Source organism: Balaenoptera physalus (assembly GCF_965194825.1).
Source record: "Balaenoptera physalus genome assembly, chromosome: 17".
Classification (NCBI taxonomy): domain Eukaryota; kingdom Metazoa; phylum Chordata; class Mammalia; order Artiodactyla; family Balaenopteridae; genus Balaenoptera; species Balaenoptera physalus.
Window position 1 is genome coordinate 13376537 of NC_138895.1, and position 22451 is coordinate 13398987.

Sequence of the window (22451 nt, forward strand, 5' to 3'; positions counted from 1 at the left end):
ATTAAAGCTTGTTTTGATTAATTAGGCTCTCCAGTAATAACAAGCTCGTCATTGTGCTCTAATATAATGAGGTCCTTGAAGAACCAGAGACAGGGCTATCTGAGCTCTTCCTCAGTATTTTTTCCCCAACACACTCCACATATCCAATGTAAAACTAAATTTAGTAAGTAAAAAAGAATTCATCTCCCAATTTAACATTAATCAAAACCAGATATAACTACCAATCAGAACTTCTGAACACACAAGAAACTAATAAAACTTGATATTCCCAGTTAGTCTGTAGCGACTATTGCAGATAAAAATACGGTTTCCCCGGGATTTTCTGAAATGCTGAAAGTATCTCGGGAAGGCTCAATTAGCACTTTAAGATGCTTTGGGATCTGGGTCCCTGTTCTGGGAGCCACTGCCCTACAGCAAATGGCCTCAGACTGCATGTGAGCTTATGGTGGTACTGTCTACACAACCCCCCCCCCAACTCACACTACTATAAAGGACCACTACTTAAAACTCTGACTTCCAGAAGTCTGTCCTCCCTAATCTACTGTTTGCTGCATTCTACAAAATACTGAATGTCACAGGAGAAATGTGATAAATAAGCATGTCAAATCAGTAACTATTTTATAAAAAATTCAAATACAACAGCATTTAGATTCTTCTGTGGAGTAAAAACATATAAATGTCTTGACATAACAGTCTTTCCATCTTTCTTAAATTTTGTATTTCTGCACTCTAGTTGGCTAAAGTTACCAAGAGTCTAAAAATTAACAGTTTCAACATAACTAAATATACAGTCACTAAAATGTGCACAAAATGATTAGCAAATCAAGAGTCAATTCTCTTATAAATTATCTGAAATAGATTAGAGTAGCCGTGAATAATACTTATTACACATGCGAAATGATTACAGGAGTTAACTTTTATGCCCAAAGTCACACAGCCAGTAAGTGACAGAGGTGTGATTCAAAGCAGATAATATAATTCCAGACCATGCACTCTCAACCAACAGCTCAAATATAATTCCAGACCATGCACTCTCAACCAACGGCTCACAGGCAAAATTTTCATTCATATCAGCTGTCGGGAGAAAAACATCTTTAAAAATAATCACGACTATGCCACAGGAATTATGCCTTATTTATAGTGCTGTATCCTAAAAGGTACTTACAGTGGTACCTACTACACAGTAGATGCTTCCACCCCTTGGGGTCTCGGCCTATGTTGTTTCTTCTGTTAGAAAACTCCCTAAATTTTCTAGCTAGGCAATTCCTACCCTTATCCAAACAAGATTCAGCTAAAGCATCACTTTCTCTACAAAAGTACTTCCTAACTCTGCTCAGCAGAACTATCTTATGCATGCCACTTGCAGGATATTTATCACATTACACCTCATTTATACACGCCTGACCTTCCAGGCAGACCATGAGCACCCTAACAGCAATGGCTACATCTTCATCAGCTTTTTTAACCCCAAGTCCTAGCACAGTGCCTGGGACACCGTCTGCTAAATCAATATTTGCTGAACGCATGGATGAAGAAATGGAGGAATAAAAAAAGTTCCAGCCTTATTATAGATTAGCTCTTTGAACAGCTCCTTTATAAACTTACAGTGAAAGTAGGGGAAATTTTAGCAAGGGCCGGCTAGAAAAATGTAAATCATATAGGCAGTATGGATTCATTATTAACTTGAGTACTAGAAATGCTTGGTTTATCAAAACTGTCCCTTTTAAAGTAAATGCTAAATAAAGTTCTCTTAAAAAGAGTAAAAAGGCACCTATTCATGACACTGCTGATGTTCATACCACTGTTATGTTATGGAAAAGATGTGGTTAAAAAAAAAAATCAAGAGCTGAAAATATACTATAGAAGTCTTTCCTCAAAGTAAAGTAAAAACACAGAATTCAGATGAATTGTAACTAAGCCCTAACCATCTTAGTTCTATAAAACCACACTGGAAAGGCAACAGAATTTCCATCATTTTTTGACACCAAGCTAAGGAGGAACAAAGGGAAGAAAGTCGTTTCCTGGCAGTTTAATAGAACAGTTAAAGCTGAGAATAACATTTGGGGAAAAAATGACCACACGTGATTATTTTTAGAGAAACACATTTGTAAAATAAATAAATGCAATTTAATTTTTGTAATCTTGTAACCTTTTTCTTATAAATAAATTTACTTAGAAAAAAACACCGTCAGAAAATATCTAAATCTTATCAATTATTACACATCAGGATATAAAAATAAATAAAATATTTTTGTATGCTAGGTGATTATTCAAAAGATATCTTTTCATATTTAATTTCAGTCCTTTTTTTTTTGACAATAGTAATTTGTGAACTTATAATGATTTCCTAAAATTTTCAGTCACATTCCAGAAAACTTTACTGAATAAACAGGTCTCCTGTTTGCTATGAACTAATTTTAAGAAAACTTTATCACCTAGGATGGACAAAGTCCACGATTACCACAACGTGCCTGATACCCATTAAGTCATATCACCCTTTCCATGTTTCTTTACCAAAAATGCCCTCCTACATTCTTCCCCCAACACACACCTCCCAACCCCTGCCACCCCTTCTCAGAAAGATTACTTTCGGCTGCAGCTGCCTGATCAGCTTCAGTCTGTTCATTTTCTGCACTGGAAGTATCAGATCCATTTTCAGGTTCTGTATCATCCTGAAGGCTTTTATCCACATCATGTGAATGGGGATCAAGGTCCCCTTCATGCTCCTGGGATATATGATCAACAGTCTGAGGCGGCAAATATCTAAGTTGAGGTGATTCAGGCTCATGATGGCTTACTGGAGACTGCAACAGATGATGATGCTGTCGATGCCTTTCTTTTTCCATTTGTTTGGCTTCCTGCAACTGGAAAGAAAGAAAGTAATTTCCTGTATTAGCAAAATAAGTTCTTTAAAATTTGGAGGGGTAATGTTACACTCAACTATAAATCCTTCACAGGAGCTGCCACCTTGTCTCCAGGCTCAGGAATCGTAGTCCATCAGAAATAAAAAACTAAAACATACTAAAAACACACAACAACAGAAAACAATGGTTACTTCTTAGGGGGGTGGAATCTGGCAAACAAGAACAGAGATGGAAGTCTTTCACTATATCCTCTTGTCATTATTTTTGGTGTTTGAATGATGTAAATGTACTACTGAAACAAAACAAAATGAAAAACAAATTAATTTTTAATAACCTTAGAATGATAACTGGACTGTTGCCAATGTAACAGTAGATTTACCTAAGATCAAATAAAAGCTTCACTAAGGGAGGAAAAAAGTGGACAGGGAAATAAAATACACACACATTCATTTTTACTTATATATACAGAAACAAAGTCTAGACATTTACACAAGAAACTAGTAATAATGGTTACCTTTGGGGGCAGAAGTTAGGAAATGACCGAATTGGAAACGAGTGGGAGGGAACTTTTCAGTGTGTACCTTTCTGTAGCATGTTCTTATGTCACCTTGCCAAATGTCTTCTAATGAAAAAATAATAGTTACATTTAATAAATAAAATTGCAATGAGTACTTAAATGCCTCTGCCCAATCACTCATCTAATAAGAATGAAAAAACTTTATAAATGTTCCAGTTTTATTTTAGGAGACCTAAATTATTATGTACATAATACCACGTGTAAAACTGGCTCACTTACAAGATGCTAAAAACAGTAACAATCAAGATCACAGGGTTTCATTTTTTAGCACTTTATTGCTTTTAGACACATCTCTTTTGATCCTCATGACCTAACAGGAATCATTCTCACAGAATTAATTTCCACAAAGATAAATATTTTACAGTGTCAAATATGAACATTTCATATTCCTAGTAATATTCTAGGTTATGCGGAAATACCAGAATTATATGAATTTATAAAACAAATTTGAATTAAAAGATTTTAATGCCCAAAAGGTACGAAAAGACTTATAATCTGTATGATCTAAGTCCCTTATTTTACAGATAAGGAAACAGATGGGCATGACTAGTTGCACACAGTTGGAATCAGAAGAGACTTCTCAAAGCTTTAGGCCATTCATGAGAAAGTCCATTTCCAAATTAACAGTGAGGAACCTTTGACTTGCAATCTAATCTCGCCCTCAGCCTAACTTCAGCTAATCCGTACCATGGTTTAGTAGGGCAAGCACATGCTTTGGAATTACAGACAGGCATAATGTTGAATTCTAGTTTTTTCTACTTATTCCAGAGTTGTATAAACTCTAGAAAGATCCTTGGGAAAAAAGAAGAAATTAACTTTAAACATTTTCTATACACTTTCATACTTTCTAGAGTAGGGTTTCTCAACATCAGTACTATCGACCTTTGGAACAGATAATCGTGTGTGCGCGTGTGTGTGTGTGCGTGTGCACGGGCTGAGGGAGGTGGAGGTTGTCCGGGGTGCTGCAGGGAGCTTAACAACATCCCAATCCCTATCTCTAATGGGTAGAAACCCATTACAGGTCATGATTCACCCCAGTCATGACAAAAGTGTCTCAAATGTGGCTTGGGGGGCAAAACCACTTCCAGTTGAAAACCACTGTTATAGAGAAAGAAATTAGCATCTTCTCCTTTGACATAATTTTAGAACTGAACACTTTATAGTGAATTTTATTTGGGAAGGAGAGGAAAAGTTATCAGCAGTATATACGAATGAATTAGACTTCTAGCTTAGAATAGTTTAGCAAATGTGGAAAATTATTCTGCTTCGCCTTTTTAATTTTCTCTCTCCCCTGACTTTTCTAATTATCCATAGCACAGAACTAATATGCCTCATGACACGAAACATGTTCACAGCCTTTATCATAACTCAGTTATATATTTATTTGTGTGATTATTTAAGATTCATCTTTCCCGTCTATGTCTGTAAGAATTTTGAGAGTAGTGGTGATACAGTGCTGGTATTTTGCCCAGCACTGTACAACTGAGAACTAGAACAGTGCCAAGAACATACAGGGAATGTAGTAAAATTTGCTGAACAAGTCAAACCAATAAAACTTATATTTCTTCTATTAAAAAGTGATAAAATTTCATTCACTTCTTCAAAAAAAAAAGCAGCAAAACTATTATATGTGGTTGCAAAATATTAGCAATAATCCAATGTCAATACATAGGAGAGTGACTGAATAGACTATAGTACAGGCTCGAGTACTCTGCATCTATAAAAAAGAATGAGGAAGATTTAAGGGCTGATATGGAATGCTTTCCAGGACATACTGCTAAGTGAAAAGAGTATGAAAGAGTATCCAGAGTACATGTGGTAGCCAGCCTTTTTAAGATGGCCACCAATGATCTCTACCTCTTGATTTTCACTTCTTTGTAGAGTCCCCTCCCACACTGTGCCAGGGATGGTCTGGGTGATCACTTCTTTTTTTTTTTTTTTAAACATCTTTATTGGAGTATAATTGCTTTACAATGTTGTGTTAGTTTCTGCTGTACAACAAAGTGAGTGAGCTATATGTATACATATATCCCCATATCCCCTCCCTCTTGAGTCTCCCTCACACCCTCCCTATCCCACCCCTCTAGGTGGTCACAAAGCACCGAGCTGATCTCCCTGTGCTATGTGGCTGCTTCCCACTAGCTATCTATTTGACATTTGGTAGTGTATATATGTCCATGCCACTCTCTCACTTTGTCCCAGCTTACCCTTCCCCCTTCCCGTGTCCTCGAGTCCATTCTCTACATCTGCGTCTTTATTCCTGCCCTGCCCCTTAGATTCGTCAGAACTATTTTTTTTTTTTTTAGATTCCATATATATGTGTTAGCATACAGTATTTGTTTTTCTCTTTCTGACTTACTTCACTCTGTATGACAGATTCTAGGTCCATCCACCTCACTACAAATAGCTCAATTTTGTTTCTTTTTATGGTTGAGTAATATTCCATTGTATATATGTGCCACATCTTCTTTATCCATTCGTCTGTCGATAAAGAAGCAACTTAGGTTGCTTCCATGTCCTGGCTATTGTAAATAATGCTGCAATGAAGATTGTGGTACATGACTCTTTGGGTGACCACTTCTGATCATAAGGTAGACAATGTAGCTTCTGCCTTTTTTGTCTCTCTCTCTCTCTCATTCTCTGCCCAATGAAGGCTTTAAATGACTTCAGTCCCAGTTGATACTGTGATCCACGCAGCCAACTGCAACCTCATGTGAAATCCAAGCTACAACCACCAGCTAAGCCACTCTTGGATTCTGGACCCTCAGAAACTGTGAGAGATAAGCAGCTAAGCTGTGAGTTTTAAGCAGCTGAAGTTTGGGGTAGTTTGTTATGCAGTGACAGATAACTAATACAGTATGCTACCTTTCATATAAGAAAGGTGATACATGAAACCATACATGTATCTGCTCACTTGTGCTAAAGAAATGTAGACGGATAAACCAGAAACAATAGAGATTAGCTACATCCAAGGGGTGGAAAGAAGGGAGGAAGAGGACTGAAGTGATAGGAATGAGGAGTATTTCTGTAGAGCTCTAACTCTTTTTTTTTTTTTTAACATTTTTATTGAAGTATAATTGCTTTATAATGGTGTGTTAGTTTCTGCTTTATAACAAAGTGAATCAGTTATACATATACATATATCCCCATATCTCTTCCCTCTTGCGTCTCCCTCCCTCTCACCCTCCCTATCCCACCCTTCTAGCTGGCCACAAAGTACCGAGCTGATCTCCCTGTGCTATGCGACTGCTTCCCAACAGCTATCTATTTTACATTTGGTAGTGTATGTATGTCCATATATACACTACCACTAACTCTTAATTCACAGTAGTGTTTAACAGACTCAAAAAATAAGCAAACAATTAAACCAGAATGTGAGGAGTACTGAAATGGAAAACAGGCAGTAACAAACGAACTTAACTGTATTATAAAGTAATAAAATTATCCCACTGAAGAGTATGGAGAAGAAAAGAATTAACCTAAGTAACTTCGGAAAATAATATTTTGAACAGATACTATAAGGCTAAAGACAAAGAAAAAAACAAAACCCAATAAATATAAATGCTATAACATACCTAGTAAATTTGCTTCTCACAGTGGTATAAGTAAGCAATTCTAAAACTACTGTATGTGTGTAATAGGCCTGAACAAATAATGTATCATAAAAAATGAAAGCCTTATTTCTCACTGTTTAGAGAAAGTTACAAATAAGTAAAGGGAGAAGGCTGAAATGAACCCTGTGGTACTGGCCTGGAATCAGAAGCATCAGTGTGAACACACAGTTTTTAAGACATACGGATGGGTAGTCACACACGGGGTGGGGGAGGTGGGGTGGCTGGACACATATGTATTTCCTAGTGCAGTCTGCTGGGAGGGCCTAGAAGCAGTAACATCTCAGCTGCAGTGAACACACCTGGCACTCAGATCCTGGTATCCAATTACCATTCTCCAATTGAAGGAGCCAGGGCTCCCTGTTTATGTGTCTACTACTCCAGGGGGAGAAGTAGAGAAAATTCAAAATGAGCAGGGAACATCTTGAGATTCCAGAAAGTGAAGAGGTACTCAAAAAAGGATGGGGGCTATTGTCAAAAGGACAGAAGGCCAAAGCTGGAATAACTGGGGCAACAGAATAAATAACGATAGAACTGGATTATAAAACATAGAATAAAATAAACACCCATGAATACAGATTGATATAAATAAAAAACTGAATAAATAAATAGGAAAGGAGAATAATTCTGGTTAATAGATATAGAAAGAGAGAGAAACAGAAAATCATCACCAGGGAAACACAGCAGTAATAACTGTTGCCGGTAAGATACACCAATGGATACTCAAATGGGTGTGGGGGAATATGAGGAAAAAAACAGGATATTTGCATAGTCTGAAAGTATCTCTCCTGAGATATTTATTAAATGTAAAAGAATAACTTTTCAGTGGAGGAACCTGGAAGATACCACCTTAACTAAGTAGTCAGGGTTACTTTACTTAATAGTACTATACCAGTGTTAATTTCTGCTTCTGAACATTGTAACATGGTTATGTAAGATGCTGCATTAGGAAAGCAGAGTAAAGAGGATCTCTCTGTAAATATTTTTGCAACTTTTCTGTAAGTTTAAAATCAGTTCCAGATAAAAAGTTAGAAGTTGGTTTTTAATTATGAAGACCTAGATAATTTAAAAAAAAAAAAAGATTCTCTAGCTGCTGGTCTCTTACCCTCTTCCCCAAATATATTTTATCACTATAGAAATTTATTTTATTTTTTAAAGGCTCAATGAATAAATAATTTTATACCAGAATAGATCAAATTAGGTAACTTGGTATCTACGTTACACTCATCTACTAAGCTTGAGAGCAATAAAAATATCAATTCATAAACACTTCCATGAGGATGATGGCAATCGATATCTTTCAAATTCTATTTGTGAACAATTAAAAATGTATTTTATCCAAAGTCAAGTAAGTCAGTAAGCCTCAAAACAAAAACAATACCACAGATCTCCAGTCCGTAAAACTGTAAATGAAAGACATTTTCCTCACAGGCACAAAAGATTTCACTATATTTTCTGTAAAATCTTTTCTATAGTTGATGCCTGTGGTGTTCTATACAATCTCTCTCATTTTTTAATACTTACTGCTTGGTTTTCCATGCGTGCAAAGATAACATTTAGCATCTGAGTAAGAGTAGCTTTGGCTGTTGTCTGATTGATGAGATTTTTGCTTGCTAGATAGATATTGTAACATGTTCTCACAGCTTGCAGTACAGTTCCTTCGTGAATTTCTATGTGTTGAGATGTTACTGCAGTAAGTAAAGCCTTTAAAAAAAAATACAGTTAAAGCAATTTTTTTTGCATCCAGAGTTTCAGCACAAAAATACATTGGTATTTTTGTATTAGAATTAAAAGTTGCAGACACCATTACCACTTTAAGGTAATGTATACAGATTTTCTACCTGCCTTAAATATATCATCAATTGTTAAAATATTTTATGTTTTCCCCATCCTGGTTGTAGTTTCCATATAATCCTCCCAAACCCAAAACGCTAAAAAAAACCATTCAACTGATTTATTTCAATCCGAGTTTCATTTTAATAGAATATTATTTTGGTCTACTAAAATGCACAGCATTAATACTCTGTCATAGTGTAGCACAGATATGCTTCATATGATGTATCTGTTGAACTAGATGTCAACTTGGGGAGGATACATATTGTGTCCTATTCACTTTCAAATTTTTCTGAGATCTAACTTATAGACTGAACTCAATGTGCTGTTGTTATTATTGTTGAAGATGCTTACAAATGTTTTAAAATAAAGCATTTAAAATAATCCTAAGGTGAATCTTCTAATAAAGTGAACAGCTATAATTTATGTGAACTGTCACACATTAGGTTACTCAATTTCTCAAAAGCAAGGACTCATATCCTTTGTCTTTCTATGTTGCACAATGCTATGCAGGGTCAGCATTGAGCACATACTAAACAAACCACAACTGACATGAAACTGCAAACAACAGGCCAAACTGAATAGCTTTATTAGAATAAAGACATTTTATGACTTATGAAGTAAATGCAGCTATGAGACTAAAAGGCTCAGAAGGGGTGACAGACACACATAAAGAACGCTTCATACATGTAAACAATTTCAAAAGTACTAATAGTACAAAAAAATTTTTACTAACAAATAAACATACCACCACTACTATTAGCAGTAACATTAAAAATTCAATACGTATAGTAGACTGAAAACACAAGTGAGTGATTTTTCTTTAAAGGAATTTAATGATCCAGGTGTATCATAGCACAAACCCAGGACAGGATTTAGCTGAGCAGGTTCAGCAGATTGACAGGCGCAAGGGAAGCAGGAAAGCTGGTGCTCAAGCAGAAAAGCTGGTGCACGTGGGACTAGACTACAAGTGGTCTGACAGTAGTAGAAGAAAGAAGAAGGGTCACAGGACCTTGACAGGGGACCCTAAAGCTCAAAAGACAGAACCATGTTAGAAACTGGAAAGCTCTGGAAGACTCTGGGGGCCTAAACTGGGGCCTTCAAAATAAGAGATTTGGTAATGAATCTTCTCCTAGTGAACTCCTGGCATTAAACAATAAAATCCCCTGATACGGAGTCTAAAAAGCACCCAAATGACCTCTATTATAGCTGGAAAGCATATAAAATGACTTTTCCAAATGTTTTCAAGGTAAAAGGCTTCTGATTTAAAAAAATGTAGATTATGAATAACAAGTTCATTTTTATAATTAATTACCTTTATTATTTGTAATTGAACTCCTTCATCTGTTTGAGGACCTTGGAAACAGCCACAAATTGTTTCAATAATTCTATCAATTAATTTTTTGCCTGGTGTTGTACTATCTGGAGCATTGCCAGTCAAGTGCCCATAAGCAATAAGTTTCTGAAATAGAGGAAGAAAATAAAGATCCTAATGACGCTAACAAATGTGTATATATATATATACTAATTAAATATACATTAAAATTACGATATACAACTGAACATATGTTAAACTTTTTACACAAAAATATTAAGGTATAATCAAAGCCAAGGCTATACCAACTTTTCCTAAAGAAAGCTTTATTAGCTATAAACATGTGAAATTATTTACACTTGTAATAATCACAAAAACAGAAAAATAACCATAGCAAAACCACCAGGCAATACTTTGAGAAAGGCAGGCCTTAGAACTTGTCTCTGGTGAGTTCTAACAGCTTATGTCTTTCTGTCCAAACATCACTGATACTGCTTTTGTGAAAGCTATCTTAACACGTTCAAATGACCCAAAATCTTTTTCCAAATTAGATCTGTGAGTATGCAGAAAACCATTTCCAGACACTGGCTGCAATAAATCACAGATTTGGTCGGTCATTCATCATTACCATTATAACCCTGGACGGAAGGCCTTAGATATTAATTTTTCAGAGAAAACAAGGTCACAAATCAAATGAACTTATCCTTATGTGTGTGTGTGTCTGTGTGTGGAAGTAAAACACGAAGACAGAAAGGAATTTTTCTGACATAAATGAAGGTCAGAGCTAAAGTTTCACAGTGAATATAAATACTAAACTGTTAATATTAACCTACTGCTTTACACAAAACAGCAAGCATCCAGTAAAATCACTGCAAATAATGAAGTATGTAAAATCAGCAGCAGGTTACAACACTTCCATTATTGATAACCTTAGTAAAGATTTTGTGTCTCACTAAGCTAACTAATGATTTCTGCTATCCTTAAACTGGAAACATCTTTTTGCAACTATTGTTTCTCTTGAATATAAGCAACCATTTGGTTTCTTACCACAAAAGAGAATAATCAAGGCTTTCATGGAAAATGTATGAATCATCAATTGTGAGTACTACTTAGAAACACAAATTAGACGGTTTTTGGATAGTGCCATTTCATACATACCTGTAAACAATCTAGAGATGTACTAACTATGCGGGGACACTTGGACTGGCATGCCAATTCAAAGGGCAGGAAGTACTTGTCTGCTTCGATAAAATTTGTCTTTGATTTCACTGGTGGAAGGGTGCTTGATCCAGCTTTTGCTTCTCCATGAGGAGGACTAAATGAAAAAAGAAGAGTCTGATTAAAATATCACATTCATCATATTGATGATACACTCACTTTAATTTCAGTTCTAAAAAGCAAAGCACTTTGCTAAACCAATTTTTATTTTCCCACGTTTCATGAGGAAGCCAAAGCCCAGAGAAGTTAAGTGATTTGCTATAGGTCATAAGCTAGTGGCCAGAGCTATAATTAAATGCAAGAAAAAATTTTTAACTAATTAATTAATTTAAATAAAGTATTTAGGTTATTAAATTTTGAGTAATCTTTCTAAATATGAATCAAAGTCTTTAAGCAAAGACTTTAAAAGCATATCTTACGGTATTTCAGAAATACTCTTATTTGCTTATTTATGAGACCTTTTTATAAGTATGCTTACCATTATATTCAATATTTCTCAAAAATCATTTTTTAAAAAATTGATTTTATGAAGATCACATGCAGAAAATTTGCCACACTAAAATACACGATTGTATTATTATTTTGGCCAAGACTGACAAGTTTGCAAATTAAGGAAAGAAACCCCACAAACCTCTGCTTTTCAGTTTCCGCTTTTATTTCCTCTGGGGAGGGAAAAAAGAAGCATACATTAGAAAACTTGACAAGGGAAAGATCATTAACTAATTCGATTTGATTATAGGTTTTATAAATTATTGTATAAATTCTATAAGAAGTTGGGAAGAATGCACTTTCAAAAGAAAATTAGGTACTAGAATTCTGTTGCAGCCAAAAGTATTAATTTACACAAATAATTCTATAAAAATATATGAAGAATATACATTAACAACCACAAGGATAGGGTAGAATTACAGATGACTAATTCCCAAAGCATTTCCTTTTCTCCAAGCAGTTTTTCGGGGGGGTGGGGGGTCAAGTAGCTCTTTACATTAACCAGAAGCACTAGGATTAAGAATGGAATAATGCGTATGCTGCATTCAAGTGACAACATACAAGGCACACGGTGGGTTAGCAGAAAAACTCAGTGTACCCCCTTTGGGATTATCTCAAGGAGATTATCAGGCCAGGACTATAATTTCTTGATCATGTATATATGTGTTGATATTTAACCTATTTTTCTACTTAGGACTATACAAGGCACTGCAGAATACACACACTCAATTTAATAGGAAATTTTCCCTTTTGCTGTTTATATCCATAAGAGATGAGGTATATTACATAAATTCTACCTGTAATAGAAGAACCTTAAATTTAATGATAAACTGGGGAATCTGGTTAATTGATTAAACCTGTTTGAAATTTGTAAGAAAAGCATTCAAATATAACATTAATAATTACTACCACTGCAGCCAATAGTTGTTGGGAACTTACTATGTGCCAAGCACTATTACGTTTTACGTGTACTAACATGTTTAAACCTTATAACAACCCTATGAGGTTTGTACTATCATATTTCCATTTTAAAGATTAGGAAATTGAGGCACAGACTTGCTCAAGGGCTGCATGGCTTGGGTGTGTGACTAATCTGGTTTCACTAGGTGTCAAAACTAGGTAATCTAATAAACTCCCAGATCCTGGTTTTTTAAACAACTCTATTACATAGGTGTATCTATGAATATTGAGCAAAATGAGTTAAATATGGTATTATAACCAACTTCTAGCCTATAAATTAATAATTATTAAAAGCTATCTTGGGGGTTCCCTGGTGGTACAGTGGTTAAGAATCCACCTGCCAATGCAGGGGACATGTACTCGAGCTCTGGTCCGGGAAGATCCCGCATGCCGTGGAGCGGCTAAGCCCGTGCACCACAACTACTGAGACTGCGCTCTAGAGCCCGCGAGCCACAACTACTGAGCCCGCGGGCCACAACTACTGAAGCCCATGCGCTTTGAGCCCGTGCTCCGCAACAAGAGAAGCCACCGCAATGAGAAACCCGCGCACCGCGATGAAGAGTAGCCCCTGCTCGCCGCAACTAGAGAAAGCCCGCGCGCAGCAACGAAGACCCAATGCAGCCAAAAATAAATAAATAAAATAAATTTATTTAAAAAAAAAAACTGTCCTGTATGAAGCACCTCCCACGTACCAGAAATTATAGTAAGCCCTTTATAAAGTGACCCTGCCAAATTACTCTGTCATTGCGCAATTTATTCATTACCTACTCTGTGCTAAGCACTGATGTTTGGTATTTCAGTCTAGTACTCTGTGGACCAACGCTCCTTCCATTTTACCAGTGGTAGGAGTAGAAGGGAGACAATGTGAAAATATTATCTGAGGATATTTAAAATACTACAAAATAAAAGTTCACAGTGTCTGATATTTAAGATCTGCTTATGGCTACTAAAATTGTACAGTTCACCAAAAAATGTAATAAAAATAATTTAAATCACTTTAAAAAATACAGTACAGCTGAGGGGGAAATGATATATTAACTGCCCCAAATCTTAATAAAATTTTTAAAAGTATTTTTTTATTTAAAAACATTATTATTATTGTTTAAGAAGCTGAGGTATTGCTAAAAACCAGGTAAGGTAGAAAAGAGATGTGAGGTACGAGAAGCAGGGAGATGAGTGACAGTTTTTGCATAAAGTGAACTTCCATTTATACAACAGTTAGGAAACAGAGTATTCTGGTTCAGTAAATAATACATTAGTTAAGAATATCAGAGGTAGTATAACATTTTAAAGAGCACTGCGTTTGGATAACACCTATCAATGAGTTAACCTGTCACTAAATAACTGTGTGACCTTAGGAAACAACCCTCACCACTACTTAGGTGATTGCAAATGTACTTACAATATATTCTAAAACAGGGATCAACAAGTATGTCTCACATGCCAAAGCCAGCCCATCACTTCTTTTCATACAGCACATGAGTTTAAGAATAGTTTTTACAGCTGAATATTTGTGATCAATTTGATGATAGGGAACACTAACTTTGAAGCCCAATGAAGAATAATGTTACCCCCCTAAAAGAATTCCACTCTTCTCATTAGTAGACCAGGGTTACAAAATTTATACTCAATTGTTATTATTTTGAATTTCATTAAGAAAAAATGTGTGTAAATATGTTTTCTCTTGTTATGTTAAGTATTACAATATCCTTGACTTTTCCTCTTGGCCCACAAAGCTCTTTACATAAAAAGTCTGCTGACCTTTGCTCTAAAACACTATGGTTCAAAGGATCCTATAGACTCTATGAACTATTTCATTCTATGATTCCATTATATTTTAAATGTCCACATTTAAATAGTCTAATAAAACATACCTAACACAAGTTAAATTGAATGTAATTTTTCTCCAGTAATTCAGATCATACTATAACATTTATTTATATCTTTCTATTTATCTATCTCCTTATTGTAAATTATACAAGGCAAAAAAAAACTGTTCAAACTAATCTCATTTTTTTTTTTTTACAAAGAAACCAAAAACACTTTCTCAATGTTTCTAATGTTTTAAATTACTTTGCACTAAACATGAGTTTTCCTATTTTTTTCATTTTCTTGTAACATTTTTAACCCACAGTCAAAGAGTTTTTAATGTTTTGACAAAATCTTTAAAGGTCACAGAACTATCACAATTTTTCCCACTGATTATTAACATAGCTTGCATGTTTTCAGCTTGCAGGGTTATCTTCATGGTCCTGCAAAATGCTTACATTTTTACAGTCTTCTGAAGACTTGTATTCATCTTAATATACTTCCTTTCAAAGCCATTCAAGGCCACTTAAACTGAAAGACACTATCACTAAAAAGATTAAAAGAACAAGTGGCAACAGAGGAGCCATAGAGTAAGTATCAAAATACTGAAAGTAACAATATTACAAACCACGGTATTTTAAAACAAACTGAAAAAATTTTAAGTATGTAATACTACTTTATATTTGTGCAGCAATAGAGTTTAAAACACTGTTCTATACATTACCTAATTTTATCCTCAATTCCTCACTTTATGGATAAGGAAACCATAGATAAGATTAGTTCAATAATGGCTTAAAAGTCAGCCAGCTGGTAAGTAGTGATCCAGAAACTAGTTTCTCTAGTCTTAAAGTAGTGTATTACACACTACACAGTGTGCTATATTTAAGCAACCTTTTATTAGCTGATGCAGGTGAACTGAAAAATTCAGGGTAAACATAGTGTAGAGCAGTGGTTCTGCAAGTGTGGCCCCAGGACCAGCAGCATGAGCATCACCAGACACTACACCAAACTTGCTGCATCAGAAACAACGAGTGTAGAGCTCTACAGTCTGTTTTAACAAGGCTTCAAGGCGATTCTAACAGACAAACAAGTTTAAGATCCATTGCTAGAAAGTGGTTAAAAGAAATGAGTGCAAGACAGTTGGGTTTCGTCCACTATGTCCACATCCATTTATTGTACCTTTAAGACTTCCTGGACTAGTGTTTGAGCCTATGCTAAAAAGGAATTTCTTTTCAGTTTTCTTAACTTATAATAAACGTCCAGTAACACAGCCTTTGAGGAAACTGCCTCTCTAGTTTAATGAATTAGGGCTTGAAAACAGTTTGCTTCAGGTTGGCCTTCAACAGTAGAATCAAGAAGTACAGTTGACCTTTGAACAAGGCGAGGGTTAAATTATAATCAGCCCTCCATTTCTGCTGTTCCTCTGCATCCATAATCCAACCAACCACGGACTGTGTAGTACTGTAGTATTTACTACTGAAAAATATCCACGTATACGTGGACCCACGCAGTTCAAACCTGCTTTGTTCAAGGGTCAACTGTAAACTAACTAATTCTCAATTATTAAAGAAAAAACACCCAGAAGAAAAAAAATATCGAAGTATCAAATTAAGAAGTAGCATACTCAAACTAAAAACCACTTGGTGCTTAATTGTGAAATATTTTCCTATTAAAGTCAGAATCATGACAAGGATGACCACAAACAGCAAAACAGTTGTGACCTTGCTCTGGAAACACTGGACAATACAAACACACAATACTGGATGTGATAAGAAAAGTCATCACTCTTGAGCTGATATAAGATAAAAACCAGACACTGGATTTGTTTGTTTAGTGATATTTAGGTTTTTAAACTATGCAGTCATAACACTTAAAACAAACTTTATTATTGAAATTCTTTCAGGAATTCTTTTCTCTCTAGCCACTAACTCCCCCTATCCCTTCAGAACTATTTTTATACAATCTTCTTAAAACCTTATAAACACAACCACTGCATTATATAGAGAAGGAAAGATTAAAATTGGAGGAAATGGGTCATTGTAAATTTGCATAAAAGTATAGATTTTAAAGTATTTTGAAAGAAACACAAATTTCATTCCCTTCAGGTACATTAAATTACTGGAACCAAGTACATTAAATTACTGGCACAGTTGATAAGGCACAGGACAGAATGATTTATTTAAAAAAATAACTGATCACATGCAAGTTATGTACATGATTTCCTAAGTATATTCAATATTTCCTCTCATAACATTTTTACGATCAACTTGCTTAGCAGCTTTCTCTCCTGCACTGACAGTACAAATATATACTTCAAAATTATATTTATACAGAGCCAACAAATTCTATCATTTCTACACTATGCATGATTGATATTGCCTCTCACGACACCTTTGGTCTTACAGCATAGCTTGCACAGCAACAGAACTTACTCAACGCAAACTAAACTGGTAATCTAAGGAAACACAAGGTCAAATGAAGAGTTGTTTTTTTTTGTTAATCAGTTTTTGCTTTTTAATTAATTTATTTTTGGCTGAGTTGGGACTTCGTTGCTGCGCACGGGCTTTCTCTAGTTGCGGCAAGCAGGGGCTACTCTTTGTTGCAGTGCACGGGCTTCTCACTGCGGTGGCTTCTCTTATTGCGGAGCACAGGCTCTAGGCGCGCAGGCTTCAGTAGTTGTGGCTTGCGTGCTCTAGAGCGCAGGCTCAGTAGTTGTGGCGCACGGGCTTAGGTGCCCCGCGGCATGTGGGATCTTCCCGGACCAGGGCTCGAACCCGTGTCCCCTGCATTGGCAGGTGGATTCTTAACCACTGTGCCACCAGGGAAGCCTTCAAATGAAGAGTTTTTAATAAATACATTAGAACTTACACATCCAATGTGTTGTCTCCTTCAAAGCCATAACGGTGGGAGGGTATGCATCAATTATCATAATACTGCCAGTATTCAAAAATATTTGGGAAGTTCACTGTTTGCAGTTCTCTCCTGCCTGCTTCCTTCTTTTAAATGAATAACCTCACAGAAGGAAAAATTTCTAGAAAGGGAATCAGATTCTAGGCACCAATTAACCCCAAGTGGCTTGGAGCCAAGCATGAGTAATGGTATGTGACTACAAAACAGAAGTTCTCAACTTCAGTGCTTCTGTGAACCAATGTCAAATTGTGTGTGCGTGAGCAGTGTTTTAGAAAAAGTACATAACTCTCATCAGATTCTAAAAGAAGCCTGTAACCCAAACTACATAGATGATACAGGATCAATTAAAAGCAGTAATCTGGGTCAATGACTATACATGAAAGCAATTTTAAACAAAGTATTTATAAAACATCGCATAAATGTAAGGGATCACTTTGAAAAATAACATTCCTTTGGATGTATATATTCTGCTAGATTTACTTTTTCAAAGCCAAATATGTGACTTTAGCATCACATTTCAAACAGTTAAGGATTAAATAAAAATACAGGAGTTAAATAGAATGTTACAGTAATCTAAGGAAGAGATAATGGCTTGAACAAAAGCTGTGACAGTAGGGATGAGTAACTGTGAATTCCATGGACATCTTGGGAGGAAAAACAATGAAACCATCTCATTTATCTAGGAGGAGGAAGAGGAGCAAGGAGAGGAGACAGGGCTTGCCTAACTGGATAATAAAGGTACCATTAATTTAGACACAAAACGCAGTTCTCTCACTGTGCAAAAGTAGGGGTGAAGGTGCAGGGGTGAAGAAGAGGCAAGTTTTGGCCACGTTTTGTTTTAAGTGACCGGGATGTTCAAGTGGCAGTATTCAGCAGGCACTAAGGCATATAAATTTGAAGATCAGGAGACAGCATGGCAGACTGTATTTTCCAAAATGGTCACTACGTTATCTCCCACCCCACATGCCCTTCTGCAAAGTGACCGTGCACACCCCCCCAAGAGAGAAAGTCTAATTCCCCTCCTCTTGAATACGGACTGGCCTTAGAGATTCATTCATAACCAATAGAATACAGTGGAAGGGACAGTGAACACCACCAAGATTAGGCCAGAAAAGGCCAAGCAGCCCCTGCCTGATTCTCTTGGAATGCTGGGTCTCCAGACACCCACTCTTTGAACCCAAAGGCCCTGATGTGAGAAGGCCAAGCCACATGGAGGCCACATGTAAGTGGTTCAGGCGACAACACCAGCTGAGCCCAGTTTCAAGTCACCACAGTCCAGGCGCCAGACATGTGAGTGAAGAAGCCTCCAGAGGATTCCAGTTCCCGGCCATTCGCATCCCCCCCCCGCCCCAGTCATTTTCAGTCCTCCCAGATGAGGCTCTAGACACTGTGGAGCAGCAACATGCCTCACCTGAACTCCTGACACACAGAGACTCTGTGAGCATAATAAAATGATCACTGAGTTACACCACTAAGTCTACGAGTGGTTTATTACACAGCAATAGATAACTGGAACAGAAAGGGTTAAGGAGGCTTGAGGAGAGTGGGGTTTGAAGTAACTCCTTGGTGAATGGGAGAGACAGCTAACTGAGGGGCACAAAAAAACTGCCAGGAACATGGAAAGTTCCAATGTGTTCTGAGCATCTGGATAAGGAATCCGGGTAGTTAACAGGTATGGTGCTTAATAAAATGCAGCCAGGACTTGCCCCCTAAACTAACCCCCTTGTAATATACTTATCAGCCTCCTCAGAATCTGGAGGTCCTCTGTAAAATTAGGTTGCAAAATTATGACTAAATCATATATAAACAGTTGATGGCTATTGAAATACAAAGTAATTTAAAACAAAATATCGGTTTAAGTTTCTTTTTAGCACCCAGAAAGCAGTCAGAAAGATAACTTTTCCTTATATTACTACTGTCACTGCCCCCCACCTCCTTTCCTATTTAACAGAAGCAAAAAGATGCAATGGGGGGGCTTCCCTGGTGGCACAGTGGTTGAGGATCCGCCTGCCAATGCAGGGGACACGGGTTCGAGCTGTGGTCCGGGAAGATCCCGCATGCCGCAGAGCAACTAAGCCCGTGCACCACAAGTACTGAGCCTGCACTCTAGAGCTTGCGAGCCACAACTACTGAAGCCCGCGTGCCTACAGCCCGTGCTCCGCAACAAGAGAAGCCACCGCAACAAGAAGCCCGCGCACCGCAACGCAGAGTAGCCCCCACTCGCCGCAACTAGAGAAAGCCCACGTGCAGCAACGAAGACCCAGTGCGGCCAAAAGAACATAAATAAAATAAATTTATATATTAAAAAAAAGATACAGTGGGAACAAATATTCAGCTGGGATCAACCAGGAGTTGCATACACAGTGAATTTTCACTAATATGAATTAGACGTTCACAGATACTAAAACGATGACTGCAGAACTGATAACAGTATGTTAAGTTTTGATATTCTTAAAAACTTAAATTCTGGAAATGGAAGATGCAATGCACAATAACATGTGCTTTGACCCTAGGGTTAAAGGTTAAATGAATATTTGTATACCATAAGATTTTATCTATTGCCATGATTTACAGTAAAAACTGTCACAGCTATTAATGCAATACTTAGTACTCTTTTACACAGCTTAGAAAGTTTACTAATTAGGTATCTGTAACCATTTTGCCCTGAGCTAAGCTAAATTTTACCTTACAGTATTCTATAAAAGGAAACAAGCTCCAAAATCCAAACTATAGAAATTTTTCCTCAAGCGAATGCACTTTATATTGATATGCACTTTTTAAAAATAATTAATTAATTTATTTATTTTTGGCTTCGTTGGGTCTTCGTTGCGGTGCGTGGGCTTCTTATTGCGGTGGCCTCTCTTTTTGTGGAGCACGGCCTCTAGGCGCACGGGCTTCAGTAGTTGTGGCGCACACGCTCAGTAGTTGTGGCGCACACGCTCAGTAGTTGCGGCGCACGGGCTTAACTGCTCCGCGGCATGTGGGATCTTCCTGGACCAGGGCTTGAACCCTTGTCCCCTGCATTCGCAGGCAGATTCTCAACCACTGTGCCACCAGGGAAACCCAATATGTACTTTTAATAGAATCCATTACTTCCAAAATTATAGGCAAAAATAATGCTGATCTACTTTTTACTAAACCGACCTCCCACACACACACAAGCATATATGATGTAAGAAGTTGAGCAGTCTTTAGATTACCAAATTTCCTAGTGAATTTCAAATAAATGTTTTCTTATCACAGTGAGGACTATACGGGCTTGGCTATTTTCTGAAATATGAAAGGGAGAAGAATAGATTTTCATTCAAAAGCCAATATTCCTGCCCTCCCTGTCAAAAGCCAGCAGACCCCCAACTGATAATATGGTTCTAGAGCATATGTCAAAAAGGAGTGCAAAATTCTGACTGCAAACATTCTATTATATTGTAATTGTCCTCAATGGTTTGAATATTGGTGGAATTTTCAGAATAAAGGTGAAAAGTGATGCTTCTACCATAAAACAGCAAAAGCCAACTAACGGGGAGTGACTGGATTCAAATGAAAACTAGACACATGAATTGCAGTTAGCTTACAGCTTACACATAACTCAAACTTAGAATTCCAAATTTAATTTAATGCTTAAGAAATTTTTAATTACTTGTAACAGAAAGGCACTGTACAACTTTTAATTTAGACCCTGATCTCTGGCCAAACATAACGGGTATAGGAGTCCCCCCCTTATCCCCGGTTTCACTTTCCGAGGTTTCAGTTACCTGCAGTCAACTGCAGTCTGAAAATATTAAATGGAAAATTCCAGAAATAAACAATCCTAAGTTTTAAATTGCATGACATTCTGAGTAGTGTGATGAAATCTCGTGCTGACCCACGCTATCCTGCTTTGTCCCACCCAGAACGTGAATCGTCCCTTCAGTGTATGCTGCCCTTAGTCATTCAATAGAGCCCTCTCGGCTATCAGGATCGACGGTCATAGATGGTACCACAGTGCTCTATTCAAGTAACCCTCACTTTACTTAGAAAATGGCCCCAGTGTAAAAGTAGTGATGCTGGCAATGTGGATATGCCAAAAGGAAGCTTTAGCTTCACTTAAAGTGCTTTCTTTAAGTGAAAAGGTGTAAGTTCTTGACTTAAGGAAAGAAAAAAAAAATCGAATGCTGAGGTTGCTAAGATCTATGGTAAAAACCAATCTTCTACTCATGTAATTGTGAAGAGAGAAAAAGAAATTTGTGCTAATTTTGCTGTCACACCTCAAACTGCAAAAGTTATGGCCACAGTGTGTTAAGTGCTTAGTTAAGATGGAAAAGGCATTAAATTTGTACAATTAGATATTTTGAGAGAGAGAGAGGGACCATATTTACATAACCTTATTACCTTATATTGTTATAATTGTTCTATTTTATTATGTTATTGTTGTTCATAATTTACTGTGCCTAATTTATAAATTAAATTGTACCACAGGTATGTATGTAGAGATAAAAAACATAGTATATAGAGGGTTCAGTACTACTCGCTGTTTCAAGCATCCAGTGGGGATTTTGGAACATACCCCCTGCAGACATGGGGTACTACTGTAATTTAAGTTCTCTAATGCACTCAAATAATTTTTTCCGTGATAAATAACTTAAAACTGGGAATAAAAAGTTCTAATAGACTGAAACTGTTTCTTGAATGTGTGGTACATCAGTAATACTCAGATCAGTGAGAAATGTCTTCTAAGATAATGAAAATTGTTGATTAGCTCACCAAAATCACATGAATAGAAAAGAGTCTAATAAACAACAAAAATATCTTGTTTGTGTAGCATTTTACAATTTACAAAGAAGTTTTATATACATATTATTAATTCTTAGAACAGCAGACAGCATTAC

The 22451-nt window shown here is 36.6% G+C and overlaps 1 protein-coding gene across 3 annotated transcripts in view; it reads right to left on the reverse strand.

Annotated features, from left to right (window-relative positions):
- ARFGEF1 (ARF guanine nucleotide exchange factor 1) overlaps positions 1 to 22451 on the reverse strand; it is a 147280-nt gene that overhangs the window by 73731 nt on the left and 51098 nt on the right. For all 3 annotated transcript variants that reach the window (XM_082433579.1, XM_082433578.1, XM_082433580.1), the window contains 5 exons: positions 12050 to 12080; positions 11359 to 11515; positions 10201 to 10347; positions 8577 to 8756; positions 2588 to 2864 (listed from right to left, as the gene is read on the reverse strand). In XM_082433579.1, the coding sequence (XP_082289705.1) occupies positions 2588 to 2864; positions 8577 to 8756; positions 10201 to 10347; positions 11359 to 11515; positions 12050 to 12080 (792 nt within the window). The remainder of the gene's footprint in view (positions 1 to 2587; positions 2865 to 8576; positions 8757 to 10200; positions 10348 to 11358; positions 11516 to 12049; positions 12081 to 22451) is intronic.